This window comes from Scatophagus argus, chromosome 4, assembly GCF_020382885.2.
Source record: "Scatophagus argus isolate fScaArg1 chromosome 4, fScaArg1.pri, whole genome shotgun sequence".
Classification (NCBI taxonomy): Eukaryota; Metazoa; Chordata; class Actinopteri; family Scatophagidae; genus Scatophagus; species Scatophagus argus.
The window spans coordinates 1,440,387-1,465,902 of NC_058496.1; the positions used below are offsets into that span (position 1 = coordinate 1,440,387).

A 25,516-nucleotide genomic window follows, 5' to 3' on the forward strand; every position below is an offset into this window, starting at 1 on the left:
CATGGACCGGCAGCTTGTGCTGTCTCCGTATTCAGGCAACGTGTCAGGCTTTTAATTTGGAAAGTGAAGTTAGTGTTCAATCAGAGCTAAACCTCTTTGTAAAATACAGAAAGGATTGATGTTGTTGTTTTATGTCCATGTGGGGCTTTTCGAAGTGAAGTAAAAGTGTTCGTTTCACGATCATTTGACATTTCTTTTGCACTTTTGTGTGTGTATTTCAGGTGTTCGCAGTGAGTATGTGTTGAGTATAAACACGATGGAATGTAACGCAGCAGTACTATAATTATTTCTAATCACAGTATTAGCCGCTGTGTTGTGTACGTCTCCAATCCCACAATGCAAAGAGCGCGGTGTGGAGAGCTGGTGGAGCTCTGCAGGAGGGGTGCTGTGGATGGCAGGGGGAGCCAGGTTTCCACCAGCCCGGCTCAACCTACGTCGAGCTGCAAAGTAACAGCATGAATACTGTGGGACTTCCGGCTGGGTGGCATTCAGAATAATAGCCACACCTTCGTCACACACGCCAAACGTCTTTTGGAGCCAAACAAACAAAAAAAAGACAACAACATAAAATTAAACTATGTGATGCACTGAATATGGAGTGAATATACTGTGTCAAGATGAAGCACTTTTGAAAATCCCTGCCTTCATGATCCTCTCATTAACACACAGACATTCCTGTGTAAACTCGATTTCAACTAAGTCAAACAAGAAGAAAACATTTTTGTGACTACAGTTTATAGAAACAAAATCACAAAATAACTCTCCGTGTTTTGACTTTCTGTCTTCCATGTTGAATGGCCAAATAGTCAAAAAAAGTGTTTTAGACGTGAGGAAGCATCAAGTGTTAAAGAATGCGGGCTATACATAATGTTTAACAAGGCACAATTAATTAGTTAGTCATCTATAGTCGTTTCTGTCCAAAAAAATTATCGAGACAATTGTCCATTTTGCCAAGTGTTATTCACGTTAGCTTTTATTTTAGAACCAGGCACCGGAAGTTGTCTCTCTTACTGCCGCCATCTTGACGTTGGTCCGGAGGATGCGCATATTCTCAGATTTAAGGGGGGAGGTTTGGAGCAGCCCGGACTCTCTCGTTGTTTAAGCGTTTCTCCGCCAGGAATGATCCGAAGACTTTCAGGGATTCGTTTGAGTACCCGTCTTTTGTAAAAAATACAGCTCCCAGCGACATCTCGTTTTCGGATATTTTGTTAGGGCGAGTTGAAGAACTTTAGGACGCAGTTTTCGGAGGTGAGCGGACTTTCCATCGCGGTCGAGACGTTTTGGGATAAAGGGACTACCAGAAAGTAGCCTGCCGCACGGACTGCACTCGGACTCGCTTAGGTCAGCTAGGTGAGATACAAGGAGCCCGTCGAAAAGGAGAGACGAGAGCCCAACGTTAAAATAAAAAGCTAACTTTTCTTCTGTCCGCTCTTTTGATTTTTGGGGGTTTTTCGTCGTGGCGGACGCGCATTCTTCTTCTCCTCCTCAGCCTCACAAGTTTGGCAAAAAAAATGCGCAGACTTGTTAGCCAAACGCTGATAGCGTGGAGTGAGTGAGCTTCGTTAACGGGCCACACGTTGGAAATCTGGATTTACTGTTGTCCTTTTTTCCCCGGGACGTTTTTGTGCATCTAATCTCGGCTCAGGAGTCTTGTTATCTGGCCGTCTGTGGCTGCTTCACGGCCCCCCCGGCAGTAAGGTGAGATTACTATTCCTCCACTCTCTGATTCAGCTTCACCTCTCTGCGTGTTTACTGCTGACGGGCTCAGCTTTGATCCCAGCTTTAATGATTTTAGACCTCACTGATGAACATCATGTTTTAAGAATTTTGGCTCAAGCGGCTGTTTCACTTCTGACGTTCAACCACCTGTTTTTCTTTGAAAAATGTTTCTTCTGCTCTGTTATTTGTGGCTCTGTTTGCCTCCGTGTTTTGCTTTCTTTGGGGTGGGGGTGTTTGATGCGTATCAACACCTCCAGGAGGCCCCAAATGTTTCCTGCAGTCCTGTTAAAAACTGCTCCGGTTTTCTGTCCAGAGTCACAGCAGGCGCCTTTAATCAGATCAGATCATTAACTTGAATCAACTGCCCACATCAGAGTGAAGCCTGGCGGGGTTTTAAAGTGCACATGATGGCCTTAAACAGCGAGCTTTGGCTTCGTGGGTCCACAGCTTTCTCAGACCTTCTTTGTCGCCCCGTGATTCATGGTTGCAGTAGTGCTGTCAGTTGTGAAAAACGATCCTCGTCACCTTATCTGTCTGTACTTAATGTGTGCATGTCACGGGCTTAGACCCATCAAACATAACCAGCAGAGATTCTTTCAAATCAAGGGCCATGAAGGTCCGGGTCTGGACTCGTGTAAACCTCTAAATGTTATGATGGAGAGGAAGAGGGAGAAGATGGACGGCTCAGGTTAGGCGGCACATCCGCTGGGAGGTCACCAGGAGGAGGAAAGTTTCCCCCCTGAACCACATGAAGGGAAGTGAGTGTTGTGGATCCATCACGAAACGTGCTGTGGATTCAGATTCAGGTTCATCTTTAGTCTCTCAGCCGTCACATTGGTAGTTTACTGTAGGACGTGTGTGTTTGTGCTTTAACTGAAATCCAACGCTCTGAGCGTGTTGGACTCTCGCTCAGGAAACACGTTTGTGTGTACTCTGGATGTACGCGTCAGATGACTTTAGAAGGGTTTTCTTTACATCTGAGCCTCGTCTCATGATCCCTCTGCGGCGTGCTGGTGGTGGACCGCTGGCTCAGACGGCGAGGCTCTGATGAAGAGCCCAACAGAGTGTGTTTTTGTGAAAACAGTAGCCTTAGGGAAACGGTCTGATGCCCCGCACCGTGGACTGGGATGGGGGCTCCAGGATTTGGAAGCTGAGGAATTTTCTGCATGGATGGCAGTGAACAGTAATTATGGTGCAGGCCGTGTTATGGGTGAGGCCTGTAACCTTTTGTCTTTGTATAATGAGAGAAGCTAAATGTGTCTTTCGTGTTCTAATCTGTTTAGTTTAACCTTTTGCATTTGCCAGATTTTCAGTCAAGTGTCTCTTAAGAGCTTTAAAAAAAAAAAACAAGTTGGATTTGACCAAACATTTTTGTAATGCAGTAAGAATGTTTAAATCCTTTCAGATGCGCGTTTTCTTTTTTAATTTCTGAGCAGCTGCTGTCTATTAGCTGAGTCGCTTTCTGGATTTTCCTCAGAGCGTTTTGATCCTTTTAGTTTCATGCATTTATGAGCAGGATTGATTCCTGATAAATGTGACCTGCACAGGTCAGACTGTGTTTTCATGCTTTTCAAACATTCACCAACAAGTATTTAGTAATAAAGACTTTCACAGTGAAGTCAAGTCAGGTGAGTGTACTTGAAGGAGTAATGAAGCAGCAGATCTGTGGATGTGAGTCTTGCAGGTCTTACAGTTTGAGCTGAGACTTTCTGTCAGCCGGCTTGTCTGACCACCAGTCCAGTTTGAGGTGAACATAAACCATTTGATCCACCTGAACCGGTAACGTTTTAGCTGCTGATTGGCCACAACAGTGGACTGCAGGTGTGGAGAGCTCACAGGTGTGAGATGCTTCTGTAAAGCACGTCCTGAGGCAGGAAGTTGATACCTCGACACCGCCTCCCGATCACTACGTCACCACAACAAGATGGCGGTGCACGTATCAGGGGTATTTTGACTTGATTGTACACCGACAGGAAGCGGAGACACGTCGGACATCTTTATGTGTCAGCGATTGTAGCAGAGATACACCATAAAAACAAACTCTGTTTCCAAGTCAACTCAAACCTTGTTTGGCGTTCCTGTTCTGTCATTTCTCATTGCTTTCTGACCGTTCGGTATGTCTGCAGTGAGTTAACAGTAGATTGGCCCGTTTCAGAATCAGAATTCCTTTATTTATCCCAGAGGGGAAATTCTTTATTGTTTTTATTGTAAATTTGTTGCTGCAGCTCTCACAGTATTTACAAGTAAAATCTACACTCAAAATAAATCAATCAGGACATCAAATATGCTTTTCATGTACTCCACTTTCTTTAGCTGATACTAATATCTGATATGGTCCAGTAATATGGGCCTGCTAAAGCATTACTCACCCCGGTTCGAGATGAGTGTGTCCTGTGTGTGAATAAGACATACTGTATGCTTAACTCGTGCTCCCATGGGTGCAGGAGATGACAAAGTGTTGTATCATACTTGGAAGGAACCACTTCCTCCTCTCTCAGTTATGGCCACTCGTCGTGGTGACGAGGGCGAAGGGAACGCGGTCGGCCGCTCTCGGCGGCTCCTTCCGTGTGCCAACAGAAGCACTTTTCTTGGAGGCTTCCCAAACTCTGACTCAGTGCTTACAGAGCAGCGATGACCAAGCCTCTCCCCCCCTCCGGGACCCCTCTGACCCGACTCAGCTGCTGCAGCGCTGGACTGTTCTTGGAAAGTGAAATTGAATTGGTTTTGGGGGGAACACAGTGACTTTCAGCTCTTGAAGGAAACCACAGCTGCATCTGAACACGACTTTGGGCGGAAACGTAAACCAGGTTGGGGTTTCTTCGACCCAGACGTGATCCTGCTGCTGCTGCTGTTGTTGTTGTTGTTTTACAGAATGGACTTTGGGACAACTGATTGATTTTTAAAGATTGATGAGGCCTAAAAAAGCCTTAAACCAGCATTTGTTTGACTCTTCCTGGCAGCTCAGGGGAGCAAATGGCTGCAGGGGGGTCATTTTAGGCTCAGGGACCAAAACCAACTGTTAGGTGATAGATCTCTCAGGGTGGAAATGATGGTCTAGCGGTCTCTCTTTCCCTACAAGGGTGTCACATAACAGGCTGTAGTTTTTGGTCTTAAACAAATTCCTCAAGGAGGGGGTGGGGGGGTTAGGGGCAAGTGTTAATCTCTGTGGCCAGATGCTGCAGAGGCGATGATGCGAGCAGATGTTCATGTGAGGGTCACCGTGTTGGAGGGGATGCTAACAGTGGTGCGAGAGCACAATCCTAAGCTTGGTGATGAGTGCAGTAACTTCAGCTATGTTGAAGTAAGAAGCGAGCTGGATGTTTCCACTGTTTGTTTGTTCGAGCTATCGGAGCTCTGCACTTTCTTATCTGTGTTTTTGTACAAGCAGGCCTTCATGCTACAAGTACCCACCTTGAACCATTTGGACATACAGAATATTCTCTCCTTCTTTGACCACAGAGGAATTTCCATGTCAACAAACATGTAGATTGTAAATAAAACATCCACCCTACTGGAGAGTTTATTCTCCCGGTTTGAAGATTTTAAATGTCTTGCATATCAAAGTGGGTTTTCCAGCAGCACTGTCCAAGTGACTGGTTCTTTCTCACAAACCTGATTCTGACTGCTCGTCTTTTCTTCTCTCTCATTGCTCAAGTGATTGTGCTTTTCATTTGCTTTTATTCTCTTTTTGTTTACCTTGAAGTTCAGGGCTGTGGATGAGCCGCCGCTGATGCCCCAAAGGTCTGAATGGAGTTCGAGTGGCAGCGGAGCCAGCAGCTGTAGCTCCCTCAGCAGGATGCTGATGAGGCCAACCATCCTTCTGTCTCTGGCTTTACTCGCCCAGGTTGGAAGGACCCAGTGCCGGCCTGCCAACGCCGATGAAGGTAAGATGGCTCGGTGACTTAAAGCTGCTCCAACTTCACTTGTAGGCTGCTTTTGTTCCCAGTTGTGGGTGCGGTATTTTGTCTTGATAATCACAGCTTTGTTCTTAGCACAGGAATGTTACGCTAAACACACTCCTGTGTCCTTCCTAACTTCAGCATTTCCTCCAGCAGCCTGGCGTTGTTTCTGCATCAGACTCTCAGGGAAACCTTCCCTATTTGTTCAAATTCATATTCTTTGGTTTAATGATTTTATTTTGTTCCTAACTAGAATGGTGCTTTTTGTTTAAGATTATCTGTGAAGAATTTAGCTCGGCTGTCTGGCTATTGCATGAGTCAAGTTGTGCAAAAGGGGGAAAGAGGCACTGAAATCGAATCCTTAAAAATGTGTCTCTTGGACTGAGTCCAGCAGTGTAATAGCTGCCTGGGCTTGTGGGTAGATGGGTTTGGATGTTTACACTCTGCAGTCGGAAGTGGAGAGCAGCAAAAGAATATGATAAAGCTCTGCATTATAATTAGAGTAATTAAGCAAGAGGGTCTCTCTTGGGCTTGTAAGCCCTAAAATAAACTCGGTGCGGCTGTGTTTAAGCCGGCAGTGGGACAGGGAGGAGTAAATGACTCCCATCTGTAGCCCAAGGCAGCCCCACTACCCAGCAGGCCCTGCTTCTCTCCTCCTTTGTAATGAAAAGGTATTTGTTGTCACTGAGAGAGGAGTTAACTGCCAGGGAAACTATAAATTAGCCCATTTCTTTGAAAAGGGAGGGAGGGAGAGAGAAGATGCTACTTTGAGCCCTCCCTTATCCTCAAGGATAGAGTTTCTGAGGGGAATGTTTGTCTTCTAAGGTGAGCCATAAATTTCCACTGTGGTGGGTTGGGGGGGTCTGATGCATTTACTCTCCACCCAGTTCTTAATCACCAAATGGCCAGGTACTATCTATGCGCCTCTGTGCTTTTCCCCTCCCGCTCCCCCACTGATTTTTGTGCTTGGGAATGCTTCACTCCCCCCCCCCTCCGCTTCCCTGCTGGGTGACGGATGGCTTCAGCTGTCGACAAACAATCACAGCAGAAGCATTTGGTTGCAGTCCTTTTGTCCTGGTTGGGAAACAAAATATGGAAATAGTCAAGTCTTATTCGTGCTTAGCCTTGTGGCTTTTTGTTGTTGAGTGTTGTTCACATTTCACATAAGAAAAGAATATTCACGTCACTGAATTTCCTCAGGGCCATTCAGACCTGCTCAGACCCAGAAACTTGACTGAGTTTTTGTCTTAATTCTTTCAGTATTGCTGTGTGTTTTTGTGGCAGTGACAGTGAGATGTCAGTTTTTTACATGGTGTCCCCAGCGGGTTTGTTTGACTGGATGCTCTGCTGTCAGTCAGAGTAGACGAGCCAGTGACCCTTCGGTGGGGGGCTCTTCTGCCAAAGTCCTGAGAAAGACCCTTTCAGACAGTGACGGGGGCCCAGAGGAGCGTCGGTCAGCTGACGCTCTGAGAGCAGAAAAGACGAGTGGGCCGTCTGAAAGGATAACGCCACAAGCTACTTGCCGTTCGTTTCCACTCATTCAAGATGTCTGACGGTCTTCACATTATAAGCAGGTCATTGAATTGATGGAAAATGTGCTGTGTTTTTATGTGAATTGTTATCTGGATATGAAATGAGATTTTGGTTATTTGTGTGTGAGGACAAATCGGGCTGAACAGGACAGCAGAGCCTGTGTTGTGTTGGGTCACTTCAGTCAGCGCAGCAACATGTGTTAGCAAAGCATTTTTAATGATGCGAGCCTGCAGCAGAGCAGGCAGTAGTGGTGATCGTAGTAATGGAGCCAGATCCACATCTTCCTGATTGGCCATTAAAGCCTTAATGAAAGTCTAAATGTACCTGAAGTCATTTGAATGACACTGGAGCAGCTTTGCACTGCACAGCAGTCCTTGTAGCTCCTGAGTGTTAATCCTCGCTGGTTGTCAGCGCCTCATTTAGGAATGAAAAGCTCCTCCACTGGAGGGCTTTCAGGAGGGACACTCGCTCACTGGACTTTTATTTTTTGGCTTGCTAATAGGCATTGTCCCGTTCCCTTGCTTCCTGCCGGCCCTGCCTTTTGTCTCTTATCAGTCCACCCCTTCTCTCGGCTGCACTCAAATCAGCAGACTCGCCTCAGTCATGTTCTGTCTGTGTGCCGTCACAGGGCCTCAACCAGCCCTGCTTTTACTGCATTCAACCATCACTCCAGCGAGAGCAGGAAATCCCACAAGTCATTCAGGCTGCATATTGCTTCCTATCTTGTGGCCAGAGAAGGTTTCATCGACTGGTGCCAAGTTTTTCTTTTAGCTGGTCCTGACTTTGCAGACTGGTGAGCCCCCTCCCCTGGTTTAAAACCCCTCGGTGCTTTCTTCTCCACAAAATTCCTTTCACGATTTCTGTAATTAGGCTGATTTTAAACTACGTCAATCAATTTTTCCAAATGGTTGGAAGTGCACACTAAACACTGTTCCATAGTGGGCCGCTTTCCGAAAATAATCCATCCTAATCCAACCAGAGCAGCAGGAGGATTAATTGAGATGGAACATCCTCAAAGTCAAAGGAAGTGCTGGAAACCTGGCGCCTTCGTCAGCGTGAAGAGTTGAAAATAAACTTACTGTGGCTGTTTGTTATTTGTGCTGACTTGATCAGTATAATAGCAGCTCTGTTCTCCAGTAAGGCTGATTCGACCACTCTGCGTCACCTCTCACTCCGGTTTGAAGTAAGTTTTCGCAGGAGCCCAAATGGTGCTGCCTGTGGTCTACAATAAAGCAACCAGCACATTTTACAGCTTTTACGGGCGTTTTATGATGTCTGCAGCCAGATTAACAGCTGGGATGTTGACACAGTCTTATCAGTGGCATCTCCATGTGGCGGGACAGACACACAGAGTGCAGAGGGAGCTGCTGTTTAAGTCTGTGTGCAGGTTGGTTAGCTGCAGCCCGTCGCTAAATGCCTCCTCTGCTTTCTGCCCTTTGGTTTTGTTTTTGAGGAGAAAGTTGATCCTACCCCCTGGCCCCCTTTTCCTGCTGGGATTAAGGGCCTGTCAGACATATGTGATCCAGGAAATACCTTTACTAGGCCCAAGTGGGGTCACCATGGCAACTGGCACTCGAACCTGCCGCTGCAGGCCCTCTCCGGCTCGCTCCTGTGCACATGCTCACTGGGCCGCTCTCCCTGCTCCCTCTTCTCCTTTTATTGTTCGGAGGCCTTTGTTGTGATGGTGGGAGGGATTAGTCAGTTCTGTATAGATGTGCTTCCTGTTGTGAGGAAGTGCGTTCACAAACGCACAGTGTGCTCTGAGAACAGTTGGGAATAATCTTATCTTGGAGGATCACTCGGTGCTACAGCATTTGATTATCTTGAGTTCAGTTTCTCTTGCTGTAAAGCTGAAGGGAGGTTGAGTGAAACGGCTCAGATTTGACATTGCAGGGCTGCCACAGGGGATTTTTTTGTGAAATACGTCAACCAACGCTGGAACTCTTAATCAGTCCAGTAACAAAACAATAATCAGCAACCATTTTGATAATCGATTTAAGCATTTGAGTAATTTTTTGTCTCAAAACATTGGGTTTCAGCTGCTCAGATGTCAGGCCCTGGGTAAAACTGAAATTTTTCACAATTTTTTTTGACATTTCATAGCTAAAGAATTGAGAAAAGAACCAGTATGAATCATTGCTGAAGGTAATCGGCAGACTTTGGACCTCAGTGTCGTTTCTGGCAAGAATGTCAAGCGAGTTAGCAAGTGACGATCTTTACCTTTGTAACTAGACAAACAAACACCATTGTGATGGACAACGTGTCAGCATAATTGGGTTACCCCCTCCCCGTGGTGGACTATGCAGTCATTTAGAACAGGAGGGCTCAGGTGTCTCGCTCCCTGACGCCTCCCCTCTCTTCAATCCACTAATTGAATTTTCCAAGTAGCTCCTTGCCTGCCTGACGATGGGACCTTAACTAATTTGGGATGTGATTTAATTTGGGTGGAGGTCAGGCAGGCGGTTTGCCGGGAGGAAATCAAGGAAGGACCTTTCTGCTGAGCCTGTTGTATGATTGGAGGACTTTTTGATGTGTCTGCAGCGCAGATACAACCTCGTTTTGTGCGAACCGTTTAGACATTCTGTTCCCCCTCAGTCACTGTTTATTATTAGTCAGTGATACTGTGGGCTTTGAGTGGAATCAGTCCTGGTGGGGATCCTGTTGTGAACGAATTCCAGTATGAACCGTAAAGCGTGTTGAATATTAGCTACGTCCTTTTCATGGTGTTCAGAAACCGCACTGCGCCGTGTTCACGGGGTGTCACTCCGTGAAACTCCCCCCATATGCCAGTGCAGAGTCACTTTCTATGTGTGTTACCATGGTAACGTCAACATGTGGGATACCTGTCTCTGCTGCTGTGGAAGTTTTACAATACTGAAGTAAAATATTGAATAAATTAGCACTGACAACTTGGGAATGTTTGCTTTAATTTACACTTAATGTAGACTCAGTTGTGTTGAGGGCAGTGGCTGATGGGTAATCAGGTGGAGTTAAACAGGTGTGCAGTGCCTCCCACTTTGCAGGGACCTACCAGGCAATCTGAGTGCACCTTGTAACTTGACAGTGTGTTCGTGGAGCCACTCCGGCACCAGGCAAACAGCACCAAAGCTGTTTGGTCCTAATCAGACATCAGTGGACTTTTTGGCTCTCATATATTTATGTGCTCCGGCTTTTGCAACTGTTCGTATGCATATGTGATCATGAGTATTTCTGATTCTGATTTGTTATGGAAAAACCAAAGCTGAAACTATGCTTTCCACATTCATAAGTACACTAGAGTCCGCTACGCTGTGACGAACCACGAGACATGTCCTCCAACTGGACTCCACAAAGTATCACAAATTGAAGCGGTGTGTGTCCATGCTTTCAGTGCATGCGTCGGTTTGGGAGAATTTAGACTTTTTAGGCTTGTAAGTCTTCCACAGGCCAAAGGAAAACACTGCTCTCTTGTGTTGATAATTACACTGAGTGTTATTAACAATTGAATTTCCCCATTGTGGATCAATAAAGTTCATCTTATCTTATCTTATCCCGCTGAGCTGCTGAAGTAGAACCACGTCTTGCTGTTTATTTTTGCAGTCTCTGTGGAAACGGCAGTAGAGCAGTTCACGCTCTATCTCGGGGACCGTCTGGATCTGAGCTGCTCTGCCAGGGACTCCCCCCACGCCGTCAACTGGACCAAAGACCACGTGGCCGTAGTGGATGGAGAGCACACGCGCATCCGCAACGGCCAGCTGGAGATCGAGAGCGTGGAGCTGACGGACTCGGGCCTGTACAGCTGCACCACCTTCGCCAACCACACCGTCTTCTTCAACGTCACAGGTACGGTCGTGGACACAGCTCAGAGGAATCTGCAGTTGGTCTTTTTCAGGTCACGTTCTGTTGCTCTTTGTAAAAGTGAATGATTCAGATGAAATGGCCTCAAAACGCCTCCATCACAAATGAAAAGTGAGCAGAGGAAATGCGTGTGTGTTCATGTATGCTGTCAGACAGTCCCACTGAGATGTTGCTGTCTTAAAGATGCTGTATGACTGACACAATGCTGATGAAATCACTTTTTGTTTCACTAGTTGATACCCTGGCCTCATCCGAGGACGATGATGAAGATGAAGAGTCTTCGTCAGAGGAAGCCAAACTTTTGGGCAGTCAAAAACTGATTCGTAAGTGTGCTGCTCTCCTCGTGTTCCTGATGCTTCTGCAACACATGGTCATTAGTCATTACTCACTCAGAGTCACATGGCGAGGAATCGCTGTCACGGTTGATGATTTGAGAGCTTTATGATTAGGTTATGGGCCTGCCGTGTGTGTGTGTGTGTGTGAGTGAGAGTGATTTCACTCTGAATCAGAAGGTTTTCACTGCCTCACTGACAGCTTTTACGCGAGGAATGTCCCTGTGGTGACTCGCCGTGGTCAACCTTAGATGTCCTCCAATTTGTCTCAGGATCAGTTAAGACACTTTGTCATCTGGCTACTTCTGCCCACAAAGAATCCAGCGGCCGACACACACGACTCTCAGAGCTCCTTCTCCCCCTGAAACTTACACAATGTGACTTCACTGAGGCAATTTCAAAGCCACAGCATTTAAAAAAAACGTGATTTTATTTCAAGAACCTTGGGACTTTAACCGCCCAGTGCAGCCAAGTCCTGCGACTGTAATTTCGAAATCTTTTTTTGGGTGGACATGCATTATGTAATCCAAAAGTCCAAACGATTTCCAGCACTTATCAGAGGTTTAGTCGTGATGGCAGCAGGCTAAACAGACGCCCCTTTAGCAAAATTCTCACCTGTAAATCACTGCAGCGTCTGGCCACACTTTTAATGTTTCAGAATTACTGTGTCCACTGCTGACAGGGTTGACGTTACTTAGTTTCAAAAACACTCAAGTGTTGTTATCAAACCCCTAATTGACTTTTCTTTCTGTCTTTAGCAATGGCTCCACAGTGGGCTCATCCAGAAAAAATGGAGAAGAAGCTTCACGCCGTCCCAGCCAGTAAGACCGTGAAGTTTCGATGCCAGGCCAGCGGCAACCCAACTCCCACTCTGAAATGGTACAAGAATGGAAAGGAGTTCAAGAGGGACCATCGCATCGGAGGCTTCAAGGTTATACATAAAAATCTTCTTCTGTGTGACCCGACACCCCGCTCAGCTCATGTCCACATTAGCTCATGGCCTCCCTGCCCTGCGGTAAGGAACACTTCCTGCAGGTGAAAAGCAGGAAGGTTCACATGTGACCCGAGAAACGATGCGAGATGAAACCCACAGTGCCACAAAAGGAACGCTGTGTCGTAGTAATAATACCTGCAGGTGGGCAGTCCTACCTGAGGGAAACGCTGGCTGTCCTCATTCTGGGTGTCAGACTTTTCTGTAATTACATCCACGCAGCAGAACATTTACCATCACTGCTGTCTTATCTGTGATTTATGACATGTGGTGTGACTGCTCCTTTGGTCAACGGTTTCCCTTTTCCAGGCAGGCTGAATTCATATGTGACGCTAACGACTGATAACCTGTGAGGTTATGGTGGCTGATAAGACAGTTTACTGCAGCATCTGGATTTACTTAGCCGAGGGGTGTGGACCGGATCTGTGATGTACCAGGTTTATTTAATGAAAATGGACCCCTGAGAACACAATTAATCTGTTTTTAAGATTTAGTCTCAGCCGTCAATTAATGCCATCAATCATTTCCTGCTGGGCACGAGGAAGTTATGAAAGCCAGTCAGCCCACGGCCTGATCAGCCAACATAATGAGGTCTTTATTTCTGAGGAGGCTGTAAATATTGTGCTTCATATTGGCTTGCCTCTCTGTGAGTAGCTGCCTTCAGTTGCGTTGCAGGTGTGGGGGGTGTATGTGCACGTTCACCCTCCTCCGTCCCTGCATCTGCTCTTCCCATCAAGGTAGACTCTAGTCCAGCCTTGTCTCGTGCTTCCCCAGTCTATCTCCCTCCCAGCTGGGACATATTTAGGAGTTTCCTCTCAGCTGCCTGCTCCAAGTCCTCCACCCAGCCCGGCGGGCGGGCGAGCAGGCAGGCAGGGAGGGCACTTCACCATCTGGCTGCTGTTTTTTTTGTCTTTTCTGATTCAAGGTGCAAAGGCCTGCATCAACGTCTCTCATCCCTCCCACACTCCCTGCCTTTGTGGCCGGGCTTCTATTGTTCATGTCGTCTGCGTGGAGACGTGCAGGAGGGAGGGAATAATGCAGACCACATGTATATGAAGCCATGCACAGCACATCTGGCAGCAGGCAGCTGCACTCCCTCATCACGTTTTTAGCTAAATGAGGGACACCGTATGGCTCAGTCTGCATGTATATGCATGTTTGATGTTGCTGTTGCCTCAGAGGTCCGTTGGTTAATCACACACTGCCGGTCTTGGCAGATTTATGGAAGAAAAACTATAATATGTCTCGGAAAAAAGAGCCAGACGTCGGTTGGTGCTAATAAGACGGGTTGGGGCAGATGTTTATAAAACATGTACCCCACTTTCCTGTGGTCTCAGGACAAAGATCTGCTGATTAAAACACTGGGTGGTGTCGCAGGAAGAGGGCGTAGTCTGTTATCTTGTTATCATCACATGACACATCATCGACCTTGTTAGCTATTGCTTTAAAATGAAGAAAATTAAGTTTATGATGATTCATATTGAGAAAAAACAGACGGAGAAGGAATTCTGTCAGGGTTTTGCCGTTAAACGCAGAATCGTTGGTTGTCTGTCACTACGAAGGGCTCCCTGCTGGCCTCCTTCATGTTAATGACATTTGATTAAAAGCATCTTAGCTTTAACTTCGCAAGTCCAAAAAGAGATCTTAAGTGTTGTTGTGCTTATTCCTGCCATTTGTGTTGTGGACTGGAGCTTAACTGAGCAAACACAACATATTTGACCGTGAGCAGAGGTTCCATCTGGACGGAGTTGTTTTCATTGTTGGTTATAACATCCTGTTTGGCACACCAGCTCCTGTAACTCTGGCTTCTTCCCAAACTTTTAGGTCCGTGAACATGTGTGGACCATCATCATGGAGTCTGTGGTCCCCTCTGACAAGGGGAACTATACCTGTGTGGTGGAAAACGAGTACGGCAGCATCAATCACACGTACCAGCTCGACGTAGTCGGTAAGTGTCGGTATCAGATGTTCTGATACCATTTGATCCTTCCTGATCCTGACACCTGTACATGTACCGATCTGATAACGCCGCCATGAAAAGTTAAACAACAATAAACTGTGGTGGGTGAAACTGCTCTAAAGTTTTTGTCACTTTTGTCTCAGCGTTTCAACCCCAATGGATACACAAAAGACAAAAGTAAATTTTCTGACATGTGCTGCACAAACTAATACCACTAATACCACACTGTACAAGTACTCTTTCACAAGTAAAAGTCCTGCATGTAGAATGTTACATAAAAGTATGTGAGCATAATTGGGAAAATATACTTAAAGTATTCAGAGTACTGCGGTAAAGTGTCCCCTGTGACTGTGGTCCTGCTCTGTCTGACCTCAGATCAGCTGAATGTCACTCCTGCATTGATGTACAGCAGCAGGATTTTACTGTTGGAGTTGGTTGAGCTCAGGACTGAAGCTAATGATTATTATTCATTCTGGATTGTTCTGCTTATTACTAAAAATAAAATGAAATAATTCAAGGGAAAAGCAGCACAATACTGGACTGGGAACAGACTTCGGTGTGTTTTAAGTACCTTTTTATAAGGAATCTTGCCTGCCTGATGAATATTCATGAGTCTCTAGCTGAATCACTTGTGCCGTGTCGGATCAATTTTACAAATCTCTCCCTCCAGAACGGCTGGTAAATCGATCAAATGTGATCCTGAAAGCACAGTGTTGGTGCAGGGTGAACTGGGTCTTACTGTCAGCCATCTGATAGATTAATCCTGTGTGTCTGGAGTGATGGATCCATGCAGAGGACAGGAGTGATTACTCCTCTGTGACTCACTCTAACGCCGCTGCGTCTATAAATCACAGTCCCACTTCCTCCGTCACTGTTGTCCCCTGAGCCTCACCTGACCTCAGCAGAGGTCTGGACCCTCGTGAGCAGTGAGGGGAGACTTTAGTCCCCGCTGACGTCTTGGTCAGAAAAGTTTGGACAGTTCTGCCAGATGCTTGGCTTGTAAACTTAATTCAGAGCGCTTTCAGTCCTCCAACTGGAGCTGCAGAAGATTGTATTTCACAGTGACGGCTCCAGGTCGAACGCCTCGCCCAGCTTTTGTGGCTAATAATAATCCTGTGAGCAGAATAGAGTTGCTTTAGTTCTCCATAAGTGAAATTATAGTCCGTAACTAGTGAGATTACAGTGTCAGATCACATTATACAAATTCTAAGTTCTATATTATAACAAAACCATGACTTGTTGTAGGTTTTGCCTTTGATATTGTGTGTTTGCTTCCCGTGCTGCAGAGCGCTCTCCCCACAGGCCGATCCTGCAGGCCGGCCTGCCAGCTAATCGCACCGCGGTGGTGGGCAGCGACGTGGAGTTTGAGTGCAAGGTGTTCAGCGACCCTCAGCCTCACATCCAGTGGCTGAAGCACATCGAGGTCAACGGGAGCCGAGTTGGCCCTGATGGGTTACCGTACGTCCGCGTCCTCAAGGTAGGAGCTCGCTGTGACCAATCCTGTTGCAACAACAACATAAAAATCCTTCTGGAATGATGAAGAGGAAAACGTAAAACATTACTTTGTTGTCATATCTCTGATGAACGTAACCCTCAGTTGCTTATCGTGACTTCTCCTGCTCTTGTTTCTGTGCTGCACATGACGTCTTTTTATTTCCAGCATTCTGGGGTCAATAGCTCGGACGCTCAGGTGCTGACCCTCTACAATGTGACTGAGGAGGAGAGCGGAGAGTATATATGTAAAGTGTCCAATTATATAGGAGAGGCCAATCAGTCGGCCTGGCTGACTGTCACCAGATATGAGCCCACAGGTAACCACCACGCAGCAGTAACGGCGACAGCACAGTGGAGGCGCTTCTAGGACCACCGGGAAAAACTAGGGCCGTTTGGCTCGAGACAACTTCAGCTGTTTCTCTCCTCCCTCCCTCCGTTTCTCCCTCCCTCTCTCCTGCCTCAGTGCTCCTGACTGTAAATGACGCTATGGAAAATTCCCAGCAGAACAGTTGAAAGTGTTTAGTCTCTGGTTTATGTCGGACCCATTCTCGTTCCTGCCCCATGCCTGTGCTGTGCCCTCCTAATAAGGGCCTCTCTTGCCATCTTCTTCTATTACTCTCGCTCCTTTGCCCTTCAAAGTCCTCCATGCACGCCTCACAGGCTCTCCCTCTCCTCTTTGTTTTTTTCCAGCTGTCCTCCTCCTGCTTACCTACGTTCCCCAGACCTCCTGCTGTTTGTCTAATGCCCACATAGTTTGTGTGAGAGTGAGTGTGTCCTGTTCTGCTGTGGCGTTTTCCATGTTGCCCATCTCCTGCATGCAGAGATGAGACAGGTATCTGATGTGGTGATGGGGTGGCCCAGTGTGGGGTCCAGCAGTGCAGACTCAACCTAACCAGCTCCTCCACTAACAGAAACTGGAGGCTCTTTGTGACAGAGTCCTCTGCAGGGGCTCTTGGTGGGACTTTTGGGGGCAGGTGGTGTTGGATGGCGGAGGAGAACGCTCCTCCATCCTCTTCTTTCAGAGTCCTTCACTCATGGTTCCTTTTCCCCTCTTGGGCCTCTTGTTGGGTCTGCTTCCTTTGTTATTTTTCTAGACCGCTGGCCTTAACACCACGGACAAGGAAATGGAAGTCCTCCAACTGAGAAATGTGTCTTTTGATGACGCTGGGGAGTATACCTGCTTGGCGGGCAATTCTATCGGGTTCTCTCATCACTCTGCATGGTTGACCGTTTTTGAAGGTATCAGTGGTTCTGTCTCTTGCCTACATTTCCCTTTCTCCAGTTTCCAACCCCACGCCTGGTTGTCCACCCTCACATTTGCCAGAAAAGGGTCTTTTCTGACTCTAGTTCTGCTGAAAAATGTGAGAGGAAGCCGAGGCAAGTTACAAGTACTAAAACTCTCCCTGTCTGCGCTCAGCATGGCTCCTGCTCCATCTCGACTCTCTGGATGGGAGAGCGAGGGCCATGCTCTGCTGTTTCTAAAATGAAATCCAGAAATGCCAAACAACCTGAAGAGCTGTGTGCTCATGGCGAAGAAGATGAAAACAGGCCAGTAGCATTTTGAAAACTCATGAAAGTGTACGTAATGGCCTCAGCCAGGTGGAACTTCACATTCACAGACGGGTTGTTTGGCAGCTCTGATCAGATTTCACTTTGAACTCTCTCTGCCTCTCTGCTCTTTATCTGCTGTTTGCGTTTGATTTGGTGTAAAGCTGATCTTCTCTGACGAGCGCTTACAAATGACACGTATTCCTGGTGTCATTTCCTGCTGTGAGCACAGCGGCTGGCTTTGATAATTGGCTCGTCGTAGTGGACGTGTCTCATTCCTGAGGGCTGGAATCGGCATTTGTCCAATTATCAAGCTGCTTGTCAGTCAGCCTCTTCACACAAGTGCGGCTCACTTGTGTTGCTGGTGTTGGTTAGGGGCGTAACGGCACACGTCGGGCTCTGCGGCAGCTCGGTTTGGGATGAAATGTTCTACATCTGGTGTTTCCAGCACAGCGTCACAGTTCTGTCTTGAGAGAAATTGAAAAGCAGTTCTCGACATTGCGATGACCTGTGACAGCTTTGTGACATCCAGGCTGAGCGTCCGTTACAGCAGGACCAACTGGATGGTAAAACTTGACGAATGGAAACGTGTGTGTCGCGTTCACGGAACAGTGATAATGATAATGTAGTTTACCCAACCAGCACACAGACTCTTAGGTTCAGATTTGGGAGCTGGATGTCCTGACTGATGGCTGCATGTGAGAAAAGATAAAGGAAGAAAATTCATCGGTTTATGTTAATGACCACAAATTCGCTGCGTTTTAAAAGTAGCCAGTAGTCACCCAGTGAGAAAGAAATGCACCAGCTATGGAAGTTAATTCATAATCAAGTCATTTCATAATCCTGTAGCAGATTCAGTCGCCGCACTGACGCCACATCCCAAGCAGAGGTCTGCGCAGAGCTTTCGATTTCCGTTACGCCTCTACGATTGGTATGAATTGAATGTTGGTGTTTTCACTGAATGGGAGGAAAAAAACAAGATCTGAATTGGATTTTTTTTTTTTTTTTTTTTTTTAACACATAAATATGTTCTTCTCCTAAAAAACGAAACAAAAAAACAAGCAAAAATGTATTACCAGCACCAACACACAACCTGTTAAAAATTACATTTGAAATAGTCAGAATTTGGTATTATGTTGATGCACTGAGCTCATGCTTTGTCGTGTGCCGCTTGTTTCCACGCCTACAGGCAGACGTGTTGGATGTGAGAAATGATGTGTTGCTGCTCAGTCTAAAAGTCAGATCCTTTGGCTGCTGTTACACTCTGATAACATGCTGTATTTACTGCTTTTACAACAAAAATCTGGATTATCTGAAACAAGCAATTTGTTAAATGTAGAGTGAAACCTGTTGTTTCAGTCCGTCTGTCAAAGGCTCTGGTTTTTAGGTGTGTGTTTGCGTGACCACTTTGTGTGACTGAAAGCATGTTTGGTGTGTTTGGGTCTAAAAATCAGACGTGCTGTGGTAGTTTAATTTCACCCCTCCCCCCGCCTTCCTCCATCCAGCTGTCCCACACTATCCTCCAGCCAACCACATCTACCTGGAGGTTGTCATCTACTGCGTGGGCTTCTTCTTCATCGCTGTCATGATCGCCATCGCAATCATCGTGAAGATTCGCACCTCCTCCAAGAAGAGCGACTTCAACAGTCAGCTGGCCGTCCACAAGCTGGCCAAAAGCATCCCCCTGCGCAGACAGGTAACAGAAAGTAGATAGGGGGTTTGGAATATTTATACCTTTTCATCTCGTCAGCCGCTCTCTCTCCACATTTGATTCGCTGTAAAGTCAAAGATCTGCAGTGTATTTGGCTCCACAGAGTTCACTCTAACAGAACTAAAAGCATGCGGACAGGTAAGCGTGAATGTGTGGGTTTTCCCTCACACCTGAGAGGTGTTGCTGCTTTCTGTCCTGTGAGGTCACTGTTAACTGGTGTCTGTTCCACTATGAGGGGAGTAATGTCAGTCCTCCTTACCTCAGGTGTCCGTGGACTCGAGCTCCTCTATCCACTCTGGAGTGATGCTGGTTCGTCCCTCCCGCCTCTCCTCCAGCGGATCTCCAATGCTTTCCGGGGTGTCTGAGTATGAACTGCCCCAGGATCCCCGCTGGGAGCTTCCCCGGGACAGGTAACATCCTGCACTTTGTTCCTTATTAAAGGGAACAAGGTCACACCACACAGAGATTATACAGAGTTAACCCCCACTGAGTGTTGACCTCACGTATCTCCTCCCCTCGCAGGCTTGTTCTTGGGAAGCCGCTGGGCGAAGGCTGCTTCGGTCAGGTGGTGATGGGAGAGGCGCTGGGGCTCGACAAGGAGAAGCCAAACCGGGTCACCAAGGTTGCGGTGAAAATGTTGAAATGTAAGTTGGCTCTTCTTTTGTCGTGCTTACAGTAGACTTTCAGGAAAGCAGTGATGGATTCAGGAGCAGCCTGCAGTCCAGGCTTCAGGGACAAGAAAACCTGCGATGAGCAGATATTAAGAGACACCATTGGATCCCAGCCACCGTTCAAAAAGGAGAGCAGAGTAAAAATTTATGAGAACCCCAGACATCCCATATAAAACAATGTTCATTAAACTGCACGGAGGAGTGAGGATGTGGGGAAAGCAGCATTTATTGTCTCATACTTTAAGTGCCTTTCCCTGGGGAGCGTTCGCCAAGACAAATGCCAGCCTGACTCCACACTGTGCAAGGTGTTGACGGTGAGGCCTTTTGGGCCCTTTCACCAACAGAACTTGGACTAATTGCCTTAATATGATCTGTTTGACTTGCCCTGTAGCTGACGCCACAGAGAAAGACCTGTCGGACCTGATTTCAGAGATGGAGATGATGAAGATCATCGGGAAGCACAAGAACATCATTAATCTGCTGGGAGCCTGCACACAGGATGGTAAGACCTGACAGATGGGGCTCTGCTACTGACCTGCCACACACACACACACACACACACACACACACACACACACACTGTCTGTTGTCTCTGACTCTGAAAGGTGTGTAGAACTGCATGAATAAACGATTCTGACAGCAGCTTCCGAGCTCACAGTTTGGCTGCTGCCTTTTCTGTCCGATCACTCCTGACGGAAAACCAAAAGATGCCAGCGTGAGCTGACCCTGCAGCTTCCGCACTGAAACACTGAGCTCTTTGTTCGCTTTATTCACCACCTCGTTTGGATTTATCTGTCAACCTCAAAGCATTTCTAGCATCTCTCTGCCAGTTTGTTCATTTACTTGGTTATCACTGTTGGATCTATGTGCCATACTGTGCTTTTGTACTTTGCTGTTATTGGAAAACCCCTGCGATTGACTGGTAACCAGTCCAGGGTGAACCCCGCCTCTCGCCCGTAGTCAGTCAGTCATAGGCTCCAGCCCCCCCGCGACCCTGACGGACAAGCGGTGTAGAAAATGGATGGATGGGTGCTATTGGAAAACCTCTTCATCAGACTGACAACACCTTAGAGAAACGTGCTGTAAATACAGAACACGACAACAGAAGTGGTCGTTTTGTTGCCGTTCTTTTTCTTTAGTCGTTTCTGTCCTGCAGTCTTTTGTGTTTGTAAAACAATCCTCAGGTGTCAGTTTAAAATGTTCTGCTCCAGGTCAGGTATTTAATACTGAAGATTCTTCTGTGTGTTCCCTTTAGGTCCTCTGTATGTGATAGTAGAGTACGCCTCCAAGGGTAACCTGCGGGAGTACCTGCGAGCCCGGCGCCCACCAGGCATGGAGTACTGCTACAATCCAGACCAGGTTCCCGTGGAGAACATGTCGATCAAAGACCTGGTGTCTTGTGCTTTCCAGGTGGCCCGAGGCATGGAGTATCTGGCCTCCAAAAAGGTAACCACAGCCGCCCAGCTGCTTATGACCACGTTACTGAATGTTCTCAACAAGTTAGGTCTTGTGTTTGTGGACTTTGGTTCAGTGACATCCGTTTATATTCTTCCAGTGCATCCACAGAGATCTCGCCGCTCGAAATGTATTGGTAACGGAGGACAACGTGATGAAAATAGCCGACTTTGGCCTGGCGAGAGATATCCACCACATTGATTACTATAAGAAGACCACAAACGTGAGTGTTCTCGTCATATGTTTGACGATATTCACACATGAGAGAACATGTAGGGAATCTGATGTGTCAAACTGCAGCTGGCCAGGGAGCGTCTGAGGAGGAGGAGGAGCTCTAGCACAGTTGCTAACATGCAATCCTTTTCCTCAGGGTCGGTTACCCGTTAAGTGGATGGCTCCCGAGGCCCTGTTTGACCGGATATACACGCACCAGAGCGATGTGTGAGTATCACGTGTTGTTTCTTTTCCCGACCAGCCTTGATGTAATGCGACGAGAGCATTTGGTGTTGGTTAAATTCAGTATGTGTATGTAAAAATATATATACTGCTAATAAAAAATAAAAAGTTGATCAAAAGGTTGGAAAAAAAAGAAACTGGAGACACTCCTGTCTGTTTGTGTGTGCAGCTGGTCATTCGGGGTGCTGCTTTGGGAGATCTTCACCCTGGGAGGCTCTCCGTATCCCGGCGTCCCGGTGGAAGAGCTGTTCAAGCTGCTGAAGGAAGGTCACCGGATGGACAAGCCCTCGACGTGCACTCACGAGCTGTAAGGAAACTTTGTCGCTGCCTGAACTGATGACATGGGACAACATGACCGCATGCTTTGTAGTCGTCTTTAAGATGTCCTCATGAAATCAGTTTTTGTAGCAAGTTTTGTGAGACTGTGAAATGAAACCAGTGATTCTGCTTCTCTTTGTTCTAACGGTGCTGAATGTCTAACGTGTGAAGCTAGTTAAAGGGGAAGTCCAGTACTTGTAAACCTGGACCATGTGTTTACATATTTCTTATGACTTACCGTTCATACCAGCATGTTTGGGAATCAGTCCAGTAGATCACCTCCGGCCGTGTTCTCCTGCTCCTGTGCTGCAGATGTGATGCTGAGAGTCCACATGTTGATGCGGATCCTCATCAACTGAAGAAAAGTCCTCTCTGTGATTTTCTGTTTTTGGTCACATCTGAACCAGATGTTGCTTGTGTCAGTGGCAGAACTTTTGAGAAAGGACAGGAAGTGGAGCTCTCGCTTTCTGATTGGACTGGTTGTTTAGCTCACTTTGTAAAGATGTTTGTAGCCTGTGTACACACAGTGAAAGTATTTGGTACTAAAGAAAAGCTCTTCAGTCTGTCAGTCGCTGCTGTACCTCATGTCTCAGTCTGCATTAATATTTACTTTACCCGCGATGTTGTGTGTCAGGAAAATTCCATGTGTGATGAAATGAGACTCTGAGAGGCTGAGGGACCTTCCAGCTGCAGCAGACTTCTCCCCACTCAGTAGTTTTTAGGAGTGACTTCTCAGAGGTTTGACTGCATAATCTCGAGCGCTCATCTGTGATTCTCCTCACCTCTGCAGGTATATGATGATGAGGGACTGCTGGCACGCTGTGCCCTCTCAGAGGCCCACGTTCAAACAGCTGGTAGAGGATCTAGATCGCTGTCTGGCCATGACGTCCAACCAGGTCAGTCCTCTCCTCATCGCACATGGAGGAAGCACACGTTTGCTTTGGAAGTGAAATGTTGATTTTTCTCCCCCCCTGTGCCCACAGGAGTATCTGGAGCTGTCAGTGCCTCTGGATCAATATTCCCCGAGCTACCCCGACACCCGCAGCTCCACCTGCTCCTCGGGCGAGGACTCGGTCTTCTCCCATGATGCCGGAGCTGAAGAGCCCTGTCTGCCAAAGTTCCCTCCCCACTCCAACGGGGCAGCCATTAAGAAACGCTGATACCTCGCCTCTGTTCGAACATTGGACGCTTCCTCGGCTCCCTGCCTCACGGGGTTGGACTCGTCCTCACATTCCCAGAGATGAAGCTAAAGGACACTGGTGCTCTGTGAGAAAGGAGGACATCTCGTAGAACTTGTCGGATCACGTGGACTGAAGTTTCCCGGTTCTTGGTGGTGACGATGTTTGTGGGGCACTTTGTATTAACAGGAGTGGCAGAAAAAAGAGCAGACTTCCACTCTTCTTCTTTCCAGTTTGGGCATTTCACGTTTCAGGAGAACCAAAAGGACTGACGGCGGTTCTGTCGGGTTTCTGTTTGTTCCGTTTGTCCCTCCAGCGTTTTCCGACCAAATCTATACTGCCAAGGGACATGCAGCACCGTGATCCACTGCATCATCTTCTTGTAAATACAGTTAGAAAATTATAAATATGAATATATATTTACATCGTACTCTTATTTTTATTACCATTGATTTATTTTCTTTTGTACAAGGATGGTTTTGTTTGATCCATTTTTTTTAATATAGTCTGTAGGGGCAGTTGTTACACGAGAATATCTTTAAAATTGCTGAGGATTACGTGGCCAGTTGTTTTCGCTGTATCACAGCTTTGATTCCCCTAAATTTACTGCATAATCATCAGTGGAAAATATATATACTGGGTTCTTCTGTTTTTTAACTGTAAAATGCTTTTCATAACACAACCTGCAGAACAGTGTAACTCAGTGTTTGGGGTTTCTCTCCGTCAAAAGAAATGGATTCATGAAAATGTTAGAAGTGTGTGTGTGTGTGTGTGTGTGGGTGGATGCTGTGTGTGTGTGTGTGTGTGTGTGTGTGTGTGTGTGTGTGTATGTGTGTATGGAAAGTTTTATCTCATTCTGTTCATCTCCTTCCAGGATGTTCTCACACTTGTAAATATACCTGGTTGTACACCGAGCTTCAGTCAACATCATGCACTTGACTGTGCGTGCCTTCCATGTGATGAACTTATCTCCTGCTGTAAATGCTTTAACAGGAGTTGCTGCCATATAACTTTTGACGAAGGGTCGCAGAACACGTATGTCATCGTTAAAGGATTACATTAAATAAAATGCTATCGAAAAACAAACCCCTGAAGCTTTCAGCGTTTGAACCCGACTCCATGAAGGGGTCTATAAATATCGATATTTTAGTTTGTGTTGTAAATCTTGTTTACAGAGATGGAACGATGGCTACTTCAATCCCCCGGCCATTTAACATGGGTTGCTGGGGGCTGATTAGATATGAAAATGTGTTGCTGACATCAGAAGAAATGTTGGCGAGCGCAGGGAGCCACAGCCGGCAGTAAACATGAAATTTATGGCCGTGTGGGAATGGCTTGGCAAGTGCTGGTGCTACACCTCCATCCATCAGCCACACCAACCTTGATGCCCGTGTCTGGCTCTGGCTTCCTGCCACTGGCTGATGCATCGCCTGGACTGCAGTCTCCACGCAACAGGCTAAAATGAGCCACCGAGTGCGACTGGCTCTCGACCTTTTTTAAAAGATGGCTCTTACAGCTCAGGTCAGAGCAGTTAGCCTTCTGTGCATACTGTATTACAGCAGAGGTAATTTGTTAATAGGCAGAAGATCCGTGTTACTCTCTGAACAGTTATATGAATTCAAGCTGCTGGGATTTGTAAGTGAACACCAACATATGCACAGATACAAGGTCATGTCTTGCCTTACCTGCAGACTTCCACCAGCACATGATTTTATTGTTTTGGGGAGAAAATATCACCCACTCCTGGAAACGGGAGGGTAATAAAAAAGTCTCATCTGTGCTGTGGTTGAGGTGATGATGAAGAGCTCTGTTTCAGGATAGAAAGGACAGGTGAGGCCTCGCTTTATAACCTGCTAATGGAGCGGAGGTGTCATTAGGTGGAAGCTGTTATCACTTCTGACAGATGGCACGAGAAGAGTTGGGCGAAGCAAAGCTGTCGTCCAGCAGAGCAACAGTTAAGCCGTCAGTCCTCCGCTGGTGTCTTTATGTTGCTCTGACACGGACACACAGGGGAAGGTGTCTGTTGTGGGCTGTTATGACTGGGCAATGTGACGGTGCCTAGTTAAATGTTTTCTCATCACTGAGATGAAAGAAGAAGGAGCCACTAAGGCCTGTTTTTGTCAGAGAAATTACTGTCTAATGACTGATGGGAGAATGTAAATTGATGTGGGAATACTGGAATTTTAGCCAATCCGAGCATTACTCAGTAACTGGGACATCGCCGTTGCTTAGTTCTTGTCAGAACTGAGCAACGGTTTGCAGAAAATAGACAGATTATCAACAAAGGTGTGTTCTTGTTATTACTGCTGTAATTGATGTAGGTGATAATAGATTTATAACAATTGTTTATGAGGTACGGAAGCCCAGAACAACTATTGGTCAACCATAAATTACTTATTGAGTAATCTTAAGGT

The 25,516-nt window shown here is 46.7% G+C and overlaps 1 protein-coding gene across 4 annotated transcripts; it reads left to right on the forward strand.

Annotated features, from left to right (window-relative positions):
• Positions 1–1,033: 1,033 nt before the first annotated feature.
• LOC124057966 (fibroblast growth factor receptor 1-A-like) lies at positions 1,034–24,188 on the forward strand. 4 transcript variants are annotated; one of them, XM_046386698.1, is made up of 18 exons: positions 1,034–1,698; positions 5,423–5,603; positions 10,731–10,973; positions 11,222–11,311; positions 12,079–12,251; positions 14,136–14,259; positions 15,558–15,748; positions 15,932–16,082; positions 18,819–19,009; positions 19,289–19,434; positions 19,547–19,668; positions 20,087–20,197; positions 20,951–21,141; positions 21,251–21,373; positions 21,521–21,591; positions 21,776–21,913; positions 22,715–22,820; positions 22,908–24,188. In XM_046386698.1, the coding sequence occupies exons 2-18, from the start codon at positions 5,450–5,452 to the stop codon at positions 23,082–23,084; spliced, it is 2,502 nt and encodes an 833-aa protein (XP_046242654.1). In that variant the 5' UTR covers positions 1,034–1,698; positions 5,423–5,449; the 3' UTR covers positions 23,085–24,188. The 4 variants fall into 4 exon arrangements, with proteins under 4 accessions (XP_046242654.1, XP_046242653.1, XP_046242655.1 ...); XM_046386697.1 differs by having other exon boundaries at positions 1,035–1,698; positions 18,819–19,015; XM_046386699.1 differs by lacking the exon at positions 15,932–16,082 and adding an exon at positions 16,860–17,004 and having other exon boundaries at positions 1,039–1,698; positions 18,819–19,015.
• The last annotated feature ends 1,328 nt before the right edge of the window (positions 24,189–25,516 follow it).

Bases quoted from the DNA above. Each gene is read 5' to 3' on its own strand.
- LOC124057966 (XM_046386697.1), top strand. From the start codon at position 5,450: ATGCCCCAAAGGTCTGAATGGAGTTCGAGTGGCAGCGGAGCCAGCAGC. The intron at 10,974-11,221 runs GTACGGTCGTGG...TTGTTTCACTAG, and splicing joins CGTCTTCTTCAACGTCACAG to TTGATACCCTGGCCTCATCC. The intron at 21,142-21,250 runs GTAACCACAGCC...ATATTCTTCCAG, and splicing joins AGTATCTGGCCTCCAAAAAG to TGCATCCACAGAGATCTCGC.